Source organism: Bufo bufo, chromosome 4 (genome assembly GCF_905171765.1).
Source record: "Bufo bufo chromosome 4, aBufBuf1.1, whole genome shotgun sequence".
Taxonomy (NCBI): domain Eukaryota; kingdom Metazoa; phylum Chordata; class Amphibia; order Anura; family Bufonidae; genus Bufo; species Bufo bufo.
In genome coordinates this window covers 96,279,019-96,292,628 of record NC_053392.1, presented here as the reverse complement: position 1 = coordinate 96,292,628, position 13,610 = coordinate 96,279,019, and the positions used below count along the sequence as shown (strand labels likewise).

The following is a 13,610-nucleotide window of genomic DNA, read 5'->3' as shown; positions in this document are numbered from 1 at the left end:
AGAGCTATAGTTTTTTTATTTTTTGAAAGATTTTCTTATGTAGGGGCTCATTTTTTGCGGGATGAGGTGACTGTTTTATTGGTACCATTTTGTGGGACATACGCGTTTTTGATCACTTGGTGTTGCACCTTTTGTGATGCAAGGTGACAAAAATTGCTTGTTTTGACACAGTTTTTTTTACGGTGTTCACCCGAGGGGTTGGGTCATGTGATATTTTTATAGAGCTGGTTTTTACGGACGCGGCAATACTAAATATGTCTATTTTATTTTTTCTATTTTTAATTTTTTTTTTATTCCTTACTTGGGATTTTTTTTTTTTTTACATGTGAAACTTTTTTTTATTTTATTTTTTCAACCCTTTATTTTATTTTTATTTTATTTTACACTTTTCGTCCCCCATAAGGTCATACAAGACCTCTGGGGGACATTTACTTCACTTTTTATTTTTTTTTACACTGTTGATTTCTCCTGTAACTGGGGCTGACATAGTAGCCCCAGTTACAGGACAAATGCACCCCTATAGAGGCTGTACAGCAGCAATCCTGCGCTGTACAGCCTCACAGCAGGGCTGATCGAGGTCTCTGAGAGACCTCACACAGCTCCTGCACTCTCCGGTCACGGCGGTCACATGACCGCCGGGCCGGAACAGGAAGCGCACAGCGCTTCCTGCTCTGCAGACGCAGTGCTCGATGAGCGCTGTGTCTGCAGCGATCGTGAAGGCAGGGACACCTGGGCACTGTCCCTGCCTTGTCTTAGGGTTGCCCTGCTGTCACTGACAGCGGGCAACCCGATCAGCAGCTGCACGATTAGCGTGCAGCTGCTATTTCTGACAGGACGTTTTAAAACGTGCTGTCAGAAATAGACGTCCACCCATAGGACGTTTATATCCTATGGGCGGACGTGAGGCGGTTAAGAATGCAAACTGATCCGTTTTGGACCCTGAACGGATCTCACGAACGGAAAGCCAAAACGCCAGTGTGAAAGTAGCCTAATATTGGCTAATACGAACACATTATTTAAAAAAAAAAAAAAAAAAAAAAATAGTGTATATTCTCTTTCTCCCCACACAGGAATGAAGGGAAAAGAAACAGTCCAATCCATTTTCGCCATATATTGTTTAGGTATTTGAGTAAAAGTTTGACTTTTGCCGAAAGTTCAATGTAGGAGGCTACATGTGACAGCTGGGAATGTATCTGCTGACCACCAGAGGGCGGGAGAGTGCGAGTGGTAAATGTATGCAGGGGACTGATGTGGTTGTATCATATAAATCACAGTGTCACAAATGGGCACTGCGGGGGGGGGGGGGGGCACATTGGGGGAGAAGTGGGGGATCATGCTGTTACTTCTACTACAACTACTGGGAGAAAAGGGGGACCACAATGTCTTGAGCAAAATGGGAGGGGGCTGCTATTATTATTAGAGAGAAGGGGGGGTCTGCTGCTGCTAGTTCATGTGTAATGGGGGAGAGACTGTACATTTACTACTGCTATATAAAGGAATGGAGGACTCCGCTGTGACTACTGGGGGAGGGGGACAGCAGGGTTACATCAGATCTGTATGCAGGCTTCTGGATCCTGTAGTATACATTTTTAACATAGGAGACTATGGGTGAACATGCCACTGTATGCCAAAACGTGGCAGACATCCGCAAAGGTATACATTGGGATTCCCTCTGTACACATACCCTGTCTAAGTAAAGCCTCAGTCACACATCAGTGTTTTGGTCAGTGATCTCCATCAATCATTGTGAGCAAAAACCAGGATTGGCGCCTCCACAGGCATGAGGTATAAGGAATAGATCTGCACCAGTTCTAAATTTAGAGCCGCACCTGGTTTTGGTTAAAAATCATTGATGGAAATCACTGACCAGATAACTGACTGTATAGCCTCATGCACATGACCGTTGTGTGTTTTGCTATCCCGCTAATTGCGGATCCGCAAAACACAGATGGCGTCCGTGTACATTCCACAATTTGCGTAAGGGCACGGACAGCCGTTGATATTACTGACTATTTTTCTCCGCAAAACGGACAAGAATAGGACAGGTTATATTTTTTTTGCGGACCACAGAACGGAGCAACGGATGCGGACAGCACACGGAGTGCTGTCCGCATCTTTTACGGCCCCATTGAAATGAATGGGTCCGAATCCAAGCCGCAAAAACTGCGGCTCGGATGCACCAAAACAACGGTTGTGTGCATGAGGCCTATGAATGAGGCTTAAACCTCCAACATACACTGCAACCTTCTTAAGGTCTCATGCACACGACTGCGTGTCCCCCGAGGCCGTATCGCGGCCCACATATGGCGGGTCCACAATACACGGGACACCGGCCATGTGCATTTCGCATCACAGATGCGGACCCATTCACTTGAATGGGTCTGCAAATCCGGAGATGCGGTGTGGAACGGAACCACGGAACTTGTCCTTTTTGCGGAACGGACGGATCGCTGACCCCATTCAAGTGAATGGGGTTGCGATCCGCATGCGGCTGGCCCACGGTCGGTGCCCGTGCATTGTGGACCGCAATTTGCGGTCCTCAGCACGGGCACAGGCAGCACACGTTCGTGTGCAAGAGGCCTAAGGCTACTTTCATTGTAAGTCAATAGGCGATGGATCCCGTTTTATTTTTTCCATGTTCAAGAAAACGGATCCGGCACTTTTGACTTACATTGTGTTTCATGCCAGATCCGTCATGATCAGTAACCCATGACGCACACAAAAATGCTGCTTGCAGCTTTTTTCTGTCCACCATGGGAACGCAACCAAACGGAACGGAAAGCATTCTGGTGGACTTCGTTCCATTCCGTCCCCATTGACAATGAATCAGGACAAAACTGAAGCATTTTCCTCAGGTTTTGAGAGGGTCGCAAAACACGGACACCAGCAGTGTGCGTTCCGCAATTTGCGGACTGCACATGGCCGCAACCATAATAGAAAATGCCTATTCTTGTCCGCATAGGACATGTTCTATCTTTTCCACTGAGCCGCGAAACAGAACCACGGATGCGGACACGGTGTGCTGTCCGCATCTTTTGCGGCCCCATTGAAATTAATGGGTCTGCACCCGTTCCACAAAATTGCGGAAACGGATGCGGACTCGTTCGTACGGCCGTCTGAATAAGCCCTAAGACTGATCTCAATAACAGAAAGGAAAACGCAGATGTTAAAGTAGCCTAAGGCTGGGTTCAGACCTGAGCGTCTTTGATATGCGCGTTTAACGCGCGTTTTTGACGAGCGTTTTTTGCAATAGTAAACGCGCGTTTGACGCGCGTTTGTGTGATTGACTGCAATGTCCTATGGCCACAAACGCGCGTCAAAACGCCCCAAAGAAGCTCAAGTACTTGTTTGAGCGTAGGGCGTTTTACAGCGCGTTTTTCAGCGCTGTAAAACGCTCAAGTGAGAACCAGGGCCATAGGGAAGCATTGGTTTTCATGTGTTGAGCGTTTTACAGCGCGTTTGAACGCGCTGTAAAACGCTCAAGTGTGAACCCAGCCTAAGGCTCAATTCACACCTGAGCGTTTTACAGCGCGTTCCTACGCGCTGTAAAACGCTCAACAAGGAGAAACCAATGCTTCCCTATGGGAATGGTTCTCACCTGGGCGTTTTACAGCGCGTACGATCGCGCTGTAAAACGCCCGACGCTCACACAAGTTCTGTAGCGTTTTTTTGGGCGCTTGTCGCGCGTTCCCGTACTATAGACTTTCGGGAACGCGCGACACTGTGTGCACGCTTGTCTCTGTATGCGCGCTTGTAAACGTCCGTACAATCGCGCATACAGAGCGCTCCTTTCAGAACGCTCAGGTGTGAATTGAGCCTAAGGGAATCCTGGTAAAGCTCCATACATCCCAAAGCTATAACACAGTCATGTGCATGAGGCCTGACAGGGTCTGCAGTCATTGCTGGTTCCTAGCGGAAAAAGGTGAGATCACGAGGCTCTAGTGCCGGCTTCTCGGGACCAAAGTGGTTGTTTAGTCCTATTGATCCAAAGTTCCTGCGGGCCCCTGACTCTGCCCTGTGGGGACAGAAGGATAGGGCATGTTGGATATACAGATTTGCCTTGCTGCAGTCTCAGCAGTTGTGTAACGTTTAGTATTTTTTTTTTCCCATTGCAGGTTTCTAGGTCAGTGCTCTTTTAGCATTATTATTTTTTTTTTTCATTTTTACAAAAATGTTGCTTGGAGCCAAAGCACATGACAAGGGTCAAGGCCGTCTCTTCAGACAGGGAGACCATGAAATCTCTATGGGGTGTGTTGTAATCACATATTACAAGCCAAAAATCGCACTTTTAGGCCTCTTTCACACGACAGTATGGCTTTTTCAGTGTTTTGCGGTCAGTTTTAAACGGATCCGTTGTTCCGTTTTTTTGTTTCCGTTCCGTTTTTCCGTATGGCATATACAGTATACAGTAATTTCATAGAAAAAATTGGGCTGGGCATAACATTTTCAATAGATGGTTCCGCAAAAAACGGAACGGATACGGAAGACATACGGATGCATTTCCGTATGCATTCCATTTTTTTGCGGACCCATAGACTTTAACGGAGCCACGGAATTTGATTTGCGGCCAAATATAGGACATGTTCTATCTTTCTACGGAACGGAAAACGGAAATACGGAAACGGAATGCATACGGAGTACATTCCGTTTTTTTTGCGGAACCATTGAAATGAATGGTTCCGTATACAGACCGTATACGGAACGCAAAAAACGGCCTGCAAAACGGAAAAAAAAAACGGTCGTGTGAAAGAGGCCTTATGCCCCTTTTTTCTCTATAGAGCTCTCGCTGCTCTCATCCACAAGGCATCCTATGTAACACAATGCAATCTTATGGAAATTGACAGTTAGGGCTCAGGCACACGACCGTGTGCTGCACGGGCACCGACCACGGGGCGGCCGCATGCGGAACCATTTACTTGAATGGGGTCCGCGATCCGCACAGCAAAAAAGTAGTGCATGCACTACTTTTTTGTGGTGCAGAGGCACAGACAGAAAACCCATGGAAGCGCGGCTTCCGATCCGTGCCTCTGTTCCGCACTGCATCTCCCAGATCACTTGAATGGGTCCGCATCCGTGGTGCGGGGTGCACACAGCCGGTACCTGTGTGTTTTGCAAACCCGCTGTATGTGCCCTACATTCTAGTGGAAAATCATATATGGCTATCAAGCTGGTGAGTACTATGGCTGAAACGCCACTGCAGCGGCGGGGAAATGAAGAATTTCAAATCACGTTTTTCCTGTCGGTTTAACATATACAAAAAACGCATAAGTTAAACGGACGCCTCAGACCGATACCATACAATGGCACTCGTTCCCCAAAGAATTTCATTGTAAATTTTTTTTTTTTTTTTAAACCATTGTAACTTTTTTTTTACTGGATTGTACAAGATACCAGAACGTGGTGTGCTGCGTTTTTGTATCTTTCCCCCCCCCTAACGTGTACGTCAAACGGAGGCATAAAACGTGACGTGAACCCACCCTAACTTTCAGCACTTTATTTTTGCATCTTACAAGATTATGATTTTAGGGATAAATCGACAAACCTCTGATTAACCCTCTTAGAGTGGACAGTCCAGTAACAATGTTCTCCCCTATGTAATGGGAATAACGTACACTGCCATAATGATTCTAATGTCTCTCCCCAAAATACCCCGATATGAATGGAGCCCGCAGTCGAGCATGGCCAATCACTTCTATCGGCTAGCGCTTGCTTATCCCGGCATGCCCATCCATCGCTCCATTCAAATAGAATGTTATTGTAATTAGTGGCGGTCACAGCCATCAGACCCCTCCCCACTCGTCTAACTGGTAGATAATGGATATCTGCTGCAGGTGTCTACAAAATATTTAAAGGGGTTACCCGAGATGCAGGGCCGTACGCTGGGGACATGAACCCAGCCTGGGGTTAGAGCCCCACAGGGCAAGCGCTTTGGCGACAGATTCAGACTCCAGCTTGTGCTGCAGGCTGTAATCCCAGGCTAGGATCATGTGCCCAATGTACGGCACATAACCCCGGAAGTGTCGGCCACCTGAGATTGCGGCCCATGTCAGATAACGCCTTTCAGGGTGCTGCCACACATTTAAGTTTTGGAAGTCAAAATAAGGAGCGAAGTTGTATCTGTCTTCTCCTTTTATGATCCACTTCTGATTTTGGCTTTAAAAACTACATCCGGGAACCTGACCATGTGGCAGCACCCTAAGAGTTCAGCACCCCCAGTACTGCCCCCAGGGGTGCTATAAGCCACCTGCTTCGTCCATTGTTGAGGAGGGTGCTATCACTCAGTGAATCCCCATACTGCATAGGACGCAAGTTGACCGCCACATGCATTAGTTTGGGGCTCATATAAGACTGGCCAAATCTAAGACAAAAAACATAGGCATTACCCATAGCAACCAATAAAGGCATTGCTTTCATTTTCCAAATGGACTTGGAATGAATGAGAGCCGGAATCTGATTGGTTCCTAGGGGTAACGCCTCTTTTTCTTTGCTAAATCTTACCCAATGAAGTAAAACCTTTCCAGAGGATGGCAGCCAATCAGAGGTCAGCTTTAGTGTACGAATCATGCGCTGATTGGTTGCCGCGGACCAGCTGCTTCTCATACAGGGGTCCCTAGGGGCTACAATATGTAATCACTCACGTGCTCGCAGCTCTCACCTTGTAGGCGTGCACCCCCAGCCGCTGCAGCTCCTGCTCTGACACGGGCCGCTTAGGCTGCAGCTGGTGCGGCTTCCTCTGGTCCTCCGCAGAGTCATCCATGTACCAGGCCTGCACCATTTTGCCCCAGATCCAGTCGCACCCAGACTATCCCGGGAGGGAGTCAGAACAAGCAGCTCAGAGACCCGCTCCGCCCCTTCACTGTAATAGCGGAAGTGTCGCCGCTCATGATCGGAGGCGCCATTTTGTTGGCTACCAGTTTGCTGTGCATGAAGTGTCGCCCTTCTGGAGCTACACGGCCATTATATGGGTTATCTTGGTTCATTTCATACAACAGGGATGGTTTCCATCGTGTGCACCAATTACTATCATGTTAGTAGGCTGCCTGCAGTACAGCACTGTTATATCCCTAATGGCTCTCCTTCTGGGAAGACTGTAACAAGAAAACTAAGGGGCACAGTCTTAACCCCTTCATGGCCAGGCACATTTTTGTGATTTTGTGCACCTGGTGGTTAGGTGACCCTAACTTTTTTATTTGACTACCAAAATAATGTTTGCAATGTTTTTTACTTGACACTTAGGACTTTTTATGAGCATGTTTTTTTTTTTTTTAGGTTTAATTTGGGGGGAAACCGCTAATTCTTATTTTAAAAAATCATTATTTCAATTATAGCTTATTTCAGGGATGGCCAACCTGAGGCTCTCCAGCTGTTGCAAAACTACAACTCCCATCATGCCCGGACAGTCTAGAGCTATCAGCCTACAGCAGGGCATGGTGGGAGTTGTAGTTTTACAAGCCATGCCTGGCTTATTTCTTAAAGAGAACCTGTCATCACCTTTATGCTGTCCATACTAACTGCAGAATAAAGTAGTGACAGGTCAGTTGATTTCAGGGGTCTGTCATTTAAAAGTTAAAAGTAAGGGCTGTTTCACAGGACCGAGTCCATTGCGGGAATCGCGCTCTGTGTGTGAGTGTGATCCTCTGCTCTGGACTTGCTGGAGCGCACAGCATTATCATGATTTATAATGCTGTGTGTCTCTGCTTGACCTTATTTCTACAGAATCATACTGACAGCTTTATGTCACTATGATTCTGTGAAAAAAAGGCCATGCAGAGACACACAGCATTATAAATCATGATAATGCCGTGCGCTCCTGCAAGTCCAGAGCGGAGGTTCACACTCACACACGGAGCGCGATTCCCGCAATGGACTCGCTCGTGTGAAACAGCCCTAAGTGGTTGCTGAGAACCAACATCACAATCATTGCAGACTGGGCCTGGAAATGGGCCCCGGACACCTGAGAAGAGTCCTGGTTATTCATAAATTCCTGCTCTCCTGCCCACCTGCTGATGACTGACAGTCTTCTACCTAGTTTTCTCCCTTTCTCTCTAGCAGAGAACTGCCAATCATCAGCAGATGGACGGGGAGAGCAGGAGATTTTGAATAACCAGGACTCTTCTAAGGCTACTTTCACACTTGCGGCAGTGTGATCCGGCGGGCAGTTCCATCGCCGGAACTGCCCGCCCGATCTGCCGCTGACTGAAAGCATTTGTGAGACGGATCCGGGTGCGGATCCGTCTCACAAATGCATTGCAAGGACGGATCCGTCTCTCCGCTTGTCATGCGGACCGACGGATCCGTCTTGTACATTTTTTTCACATTTTTACCGATCTGCGCATGCGCATGCCGGAACGACGGATCCGGCATTCTGAATGCCGGATCCGGCGCTAATTCATTCCTATGGGAAAAAATTCCGGATCCGGCGTTCAGGCAAGTCTTCAGTTTTTTTCGCCGGAGAGAAAACTGTAGCATGCTGCGGTTTTCTCTTTTGCCTGATCAGTCAAAACGACTGAACTGAAGACATCCTGATGCAAACTGAACGGATTAGGCTACTTTCACACTTGCGGCAGAGAGATCCGGCAAGCAGTTCCGTCGCCGGAACTGCCTGCCGGATCAGGCAAAATGTATGCTAACTGATGGCATTAGTAAGACTGATCAGGATCCTGATCAGTCTTAAAAATGCCTGATCAGTCGAAAAAATGCATTGAAATGCCGGATCCGTCTTTCCGGTGTCATCCGGCAAAAACTGATCCGGCATTTCTTTTTTCACCTTTTTTTCAGTCTGCGCATGCGCATACCGGAAGGACGGATCCGGCATTCCGGTATTCTGAATGCCGGATCCGGCACTAATACATTCCTATGGGAAAAAATGCCGGATCCGGCATTCAGGCAAGTCTTCAGTTTTTTTTGCCGGAGATAAAACCGTAGCATGCTACGGTTTTCTCTTTTGCCTGATCAGTCAAAACGACTGAACTGAAGACATCCTGATGCAAACTGAACGGATTACTCTCCATTCAGAATGCATGGGGATATGCCTGATCAGTTCTTTTCCGGTATAGAGCCCCTGTGACGGAACTCTATGCCGGAAAAGAATAACGCAAGTGTGAAAGTAGCCTTACTCTCCATTCAGAATGCACGGGGATAAAACTGATCAGTTTTTTTCCGGTATAGAGCCCCTGTGACGGAACTCAGCGCCGGAAAAGAACAACGCAAGTGTGAAAGTAGCCTTAGGTAGATGTGACTCTTTTCAAGGCCTGGGCTGCAATGATGCTGATGCTGGTTCTCAGCAACCACTTACTTTTAGCTCATGAGTGACACACCGCTGACATCAGCATTTCTGTCACTACTTTATACTGACACAAAAATTTATTATTGCAATGGGTTTGGACTATGGTGACGGTTAACTGCATTTTAAACTATTTTAATTTTAAATTCTTTTGTATTTATTTTTTTACTTAGATTTTAATTTATTTTTGGCAAATAATATGCCCCACAGGAGGTCATTAAAAGACCTCTGTAGAACACTTTTTTCCCCCACTGTTTCCACTGTAACTGGGGCATCCACTGGAGCTCGTTACAGGGGAAAACAGCCCCCTATTGGGGGCATTACACACAGGCAGAGCTGATCAGGGTCTCCTTAGACCCTACCGCTCTGCTGCTGCCCTGAGACTCGGACGCTTCCTGCTCTCCCTCCCTACGCTCAGGTACTGCTCTGCTGCTGGGACTGGAGAAGGTAAAAGCAGTAATAAGTCTCTCCTGTCTTCTCCTCAGGGTCCCCGCTGTGTCTGCCCCTGTTAGATTGCAGGAGCAGGAACTTTATTCCCAGCGCTAGGATTAAAAGAGCTGCCAGAACATTTCTATACATGCTGTCTGCACGGGGTATGTGCAGATAGGACGTATATAGCCAGTGGGCAGTTGGGAAGGGGTTAATAAGCCCTATAGCTAATGGTGGATCACCGAAGATGTAGAGGCGCCAGCCCCGTCATAACTTCGGAGCATCCAGCGCTGATTCTAAATGTAAGACAACTTCCTTGCTGAAGGCGTAGAAAATGGTAAATGAGACGGTCCTGCTGGCCCACCCCCTTTTTTAGACCTGACATGAGCAGGAAAGAAGTCGCAGATTCTGCCGCACCATTGCGTGAGACAGAATCTGTGCCAGATATATGACCCGCTAAAAGTTGCAAATTTTCTAGCACAAGAAAATGGAACTTTCACAAAAATCTGGCTTTTTAACACTAGATAAGAAGCACAGGGGCTTAATGTTTCCTCCGATGTTCTGGAGCTCCTTAGGAAGTATTGTACCCCCAGTATTGATACTCTGCATACAGGTTGTATATTGTGCTGGCACTTTTAGGATACGTAGGAGGTATGTAGGAGCTTGGCTGTAAGTCGGTCCTTAGCACCTATCAGACTGTGTTCACACACGAAAAGTAGTTTAGCGGTAGGACCCACGCCACACTGAGATACCTTGACGGGGTGCGCAGGGCTCCGATATGTTCCTGACTGGAAGATATTGGCTAAAGTCTCAGCTTTTAACATCAGCGTGAGAGTATGGTCAGTAGCATATTAGTGTGGTGCACCTTTTTTCAGTGATTTATGTATTTTTATATTTTCATCCACACATTATCCCATTTTGTGTAGGATGTTTTTGTGGTGCATGTGGTCCGCTGCCGACATCCTCCATTGTATGCATTTTTGCTGGGGATTGCCGTTAGCAACGGATCACATGCGGAGGAATTTCTCCCCCGATTATAAACACGCCACATTGTTTGGGGTTGAGCATTTCCTCCCATTTAGCACACTTTATTCAGTGATTTTTCTTTACATGTATTGAATGTGCTAATGCTTGTCATTGGTAACATTCTGTGCACCTGGTAGCCTGTGTCACATGGCCTGTTATAGGTGGGGCTCGCAGCCTCCTCCTCCCTCCCATTGTATTAGGGATCTTACTATGGAGGTAAGTAGGAGCTTGGGTGTAAGTCGGTCATTAGCACCTATCAGACTGTGTTCACACACGATAGGTAGTTTAGCGGTAGGACCCATGCCACACTGAGATACCTTGACGGGGTGCGCAGGGCTCCGATATGTTCTGGACTGGAAAATATTGGCTAAAGTGTCAGCTTTTAACATCAGTGTGAGGGTCTGGCCAGTATGGTCAGTCGCATATTATTGTGGTGCACCTTTTTTCAGTGATTTATGCACTTTTAGGATACAGCTACATGGCGATTATGGGAGCGACACGTTGCACATTCAAGTGTCGTAGAGTAGCAGGACTGCCATAGAAATTAATGGAGTCGCAGAGCTTCCTGCGACCCCAGAATCGGAAAAAAATCCAACACTGTTAATTCCAACACTGGTAATTCCGAGGTTGCGGCAAACATGCAAGTCACACTGCAACCTCACTCATTTCTATGGCTGCCCTGCTACACTGTGATACTGTGGAGCTCCCAGAATCGCTGTGTACCGTTATAGGTACATGTTCCTGTAGTAATGACCTATTATCAATACCATGTTGAAGGTTTTGTTGATCTAACTAGAGGTTGGGACACGTTAAAGTACTTTGTGTGCTCCTTTCAGTGATTGTAACCATTTGTCTATATATACAGTTGTACAAGTGTATTGTTTGTATAATAGTTGCGCTTCTATGTACAATCATGACTGTGAAAGAGTAGGTCTATTTTGGGCTTTTTTTTTTTTTTATGCCTAATTATCCCCCTCTTCAGCTGCACAACTTGATGCATTTCTCTCACAAGCAGGGGATTGTGTCCTTTATGTGAAATCTGCCAGCACTGTAATTCTGTGACATCCTTTCCATTGCTTCCCAGTTCCCATTAGGTTTGTTTTCAGCTCCGGAGCGCACAGAACATATAAGGAGGGGCAAATCACATTTACAGAAAGGCAGCAGGTCCTGTGATCTTCAGAAGCAGTGTAGAAGCAGTTTGTTTATCAGGATCTCAGCTAACTCTGACATGCCCCCACTTCCTCTCTGCCATCTTCTGTGTCTGTTACTAGGGACAGATTTTGCCTGAAACGGGCAGTCGACTGCAAATTAGGCTGAGTTTACATCACCGTTCAGCCTTTCTGTTCTCCTGCTCCGTTATAGGAGCAGGAGAACGGAAAAGATGGATTCGGCACATAACTGAGCCGAACGGAGCCTACAGACCCCATAGACTATAATGGGGTCCGTTAGTTTTACGCTCAGAAGATGATTTTAGAGCAGAGACAAAAGTCCTGCGCGCACAACTTTTGTCTCCGCTTAAAAATCATCTTCTGAGTGTAAACCTAACGGACCCCATTATAGTCTATGGGGTCTGTAGGCTCCGTTCGGCTCAGTTATGTGCCGAATCCGTCCTTTACGTTCTCCTGCTCTATAACGGAATAGGAGAACGGAAAGGCTGAACGGTGATGTGAACTCAGCCTGGATGGAGGTGAGACCCTTAGTGGACAGGACTTCACAGCTTTTTTCAGGTGGATGCAGGCAGATTTTATTTTTTTTTTTAAATCTGCTAGTTACACCATAGTTACTGCTCGACACACAGGGGACCCCTATTCTAGTCGGGGTTTTTTGCACTATTTTGGGTTATATACCATTTTCATTGATGGCCTATCCATACAATAAGCCATCAGTCTGTGGGGGCCATGACCATGCTGATCATTAGTACACAGGTGTATTCTTCTTATGATATGACCATTTCTATTTAGTTCACAGCGGAACAATATTACAAAGGAGGGATCACATCATGTGCTTTTAACATTTATTAACACAAACGTTATTAAAAAAAAAAATCCGAAATCCAACACAAAACACATAGTTTTTTTCCCCTCAGATGCTTTGGTTGTACATCGAAATGCTTCTAGCATGTGAGCCCAGGACATGAGCCTTCAGCATAGCATTGCTAGTATTATATCATCAACCAGAGAGATAAAGATGAACTCTAGTAACACAAGATAAAACCCTGCACCTTATTTTCTTGCTCCACTCCTTGCCAGGTGGTCCACCATTTCATTTCTAGGACCGGTGTCCTGGCACATGCGTCTGCGGAAAAGAAGAAACGGTCACTGCCTCCATTATATGGTGTCGGATACTAGGCATGTTAGGGCACATTTATAAAAAAAATCTTAAAGTCTGTGGGCAGAGTGGTGCAGCAAAAAATATGGCACAAATATGTAAGTGCCAGGTACTAATTTTGTAAAGTCAAAATCTGTGAAAGGTCTTTAATAAATGACCCCCAGGGTCTTCACAAAATAACTCAAGGTCGTCCTCTGAGAACATCTAGGTTGGCATAAAATGGGTCCGCATCCATTCTGCAATTCTCAATGGAGACGGAAATGATGCGGACAGCACACATTGTGATTTCGGCTCCCGAAGAAAATAGAACGTGTCCTATTCTTGTCCTCAATAGTGGACAAGAATAGGCATTTCTATAGGGGTGCCGGCCCGGTGTATTGCGGATCCGCAATACACTACGGACGTGTCAATGGACCCTAACTCACAAATGCAACATCAATGCCTTCACAGAGCCGGTCAAGCTTCTGAAATTCTGCCTTATTGATCACATTTCCACCACTGTAGGTTTTCCAGCCATTTTCTTTCCACCTTGGCATCCATTTTG

The 13,610-nt window shown here is 46.5% G+C and overlaps 1 protein-coding gene across 1 annotated transcript in view; it reads right to left on the bottom strand.

Moving 5' to 3' along the window:
* Nucleotides 1-6,844, bottom strand: part of ADI1 (acireductone dioxygenase 1) — a 30,002-nt gene extending 23,158 nt beyond the window's left edge. Inside the window, exon 1 of the mRNA XM_040427554.1 lies at nt 6,656-6,844. Within this exon, the coding sequence (XP_040283488.1) occupies nt 6,656-6,775 (120 nt within the window). The 5' untranslated portion in view covers nt 6,776-6,844. The remainder of the gene's footprint in view (nt 1-6,655) is intronic.
* Between the last annotated feature and the right edge of the window lie 6,766 nt (nt 6,845-13,610).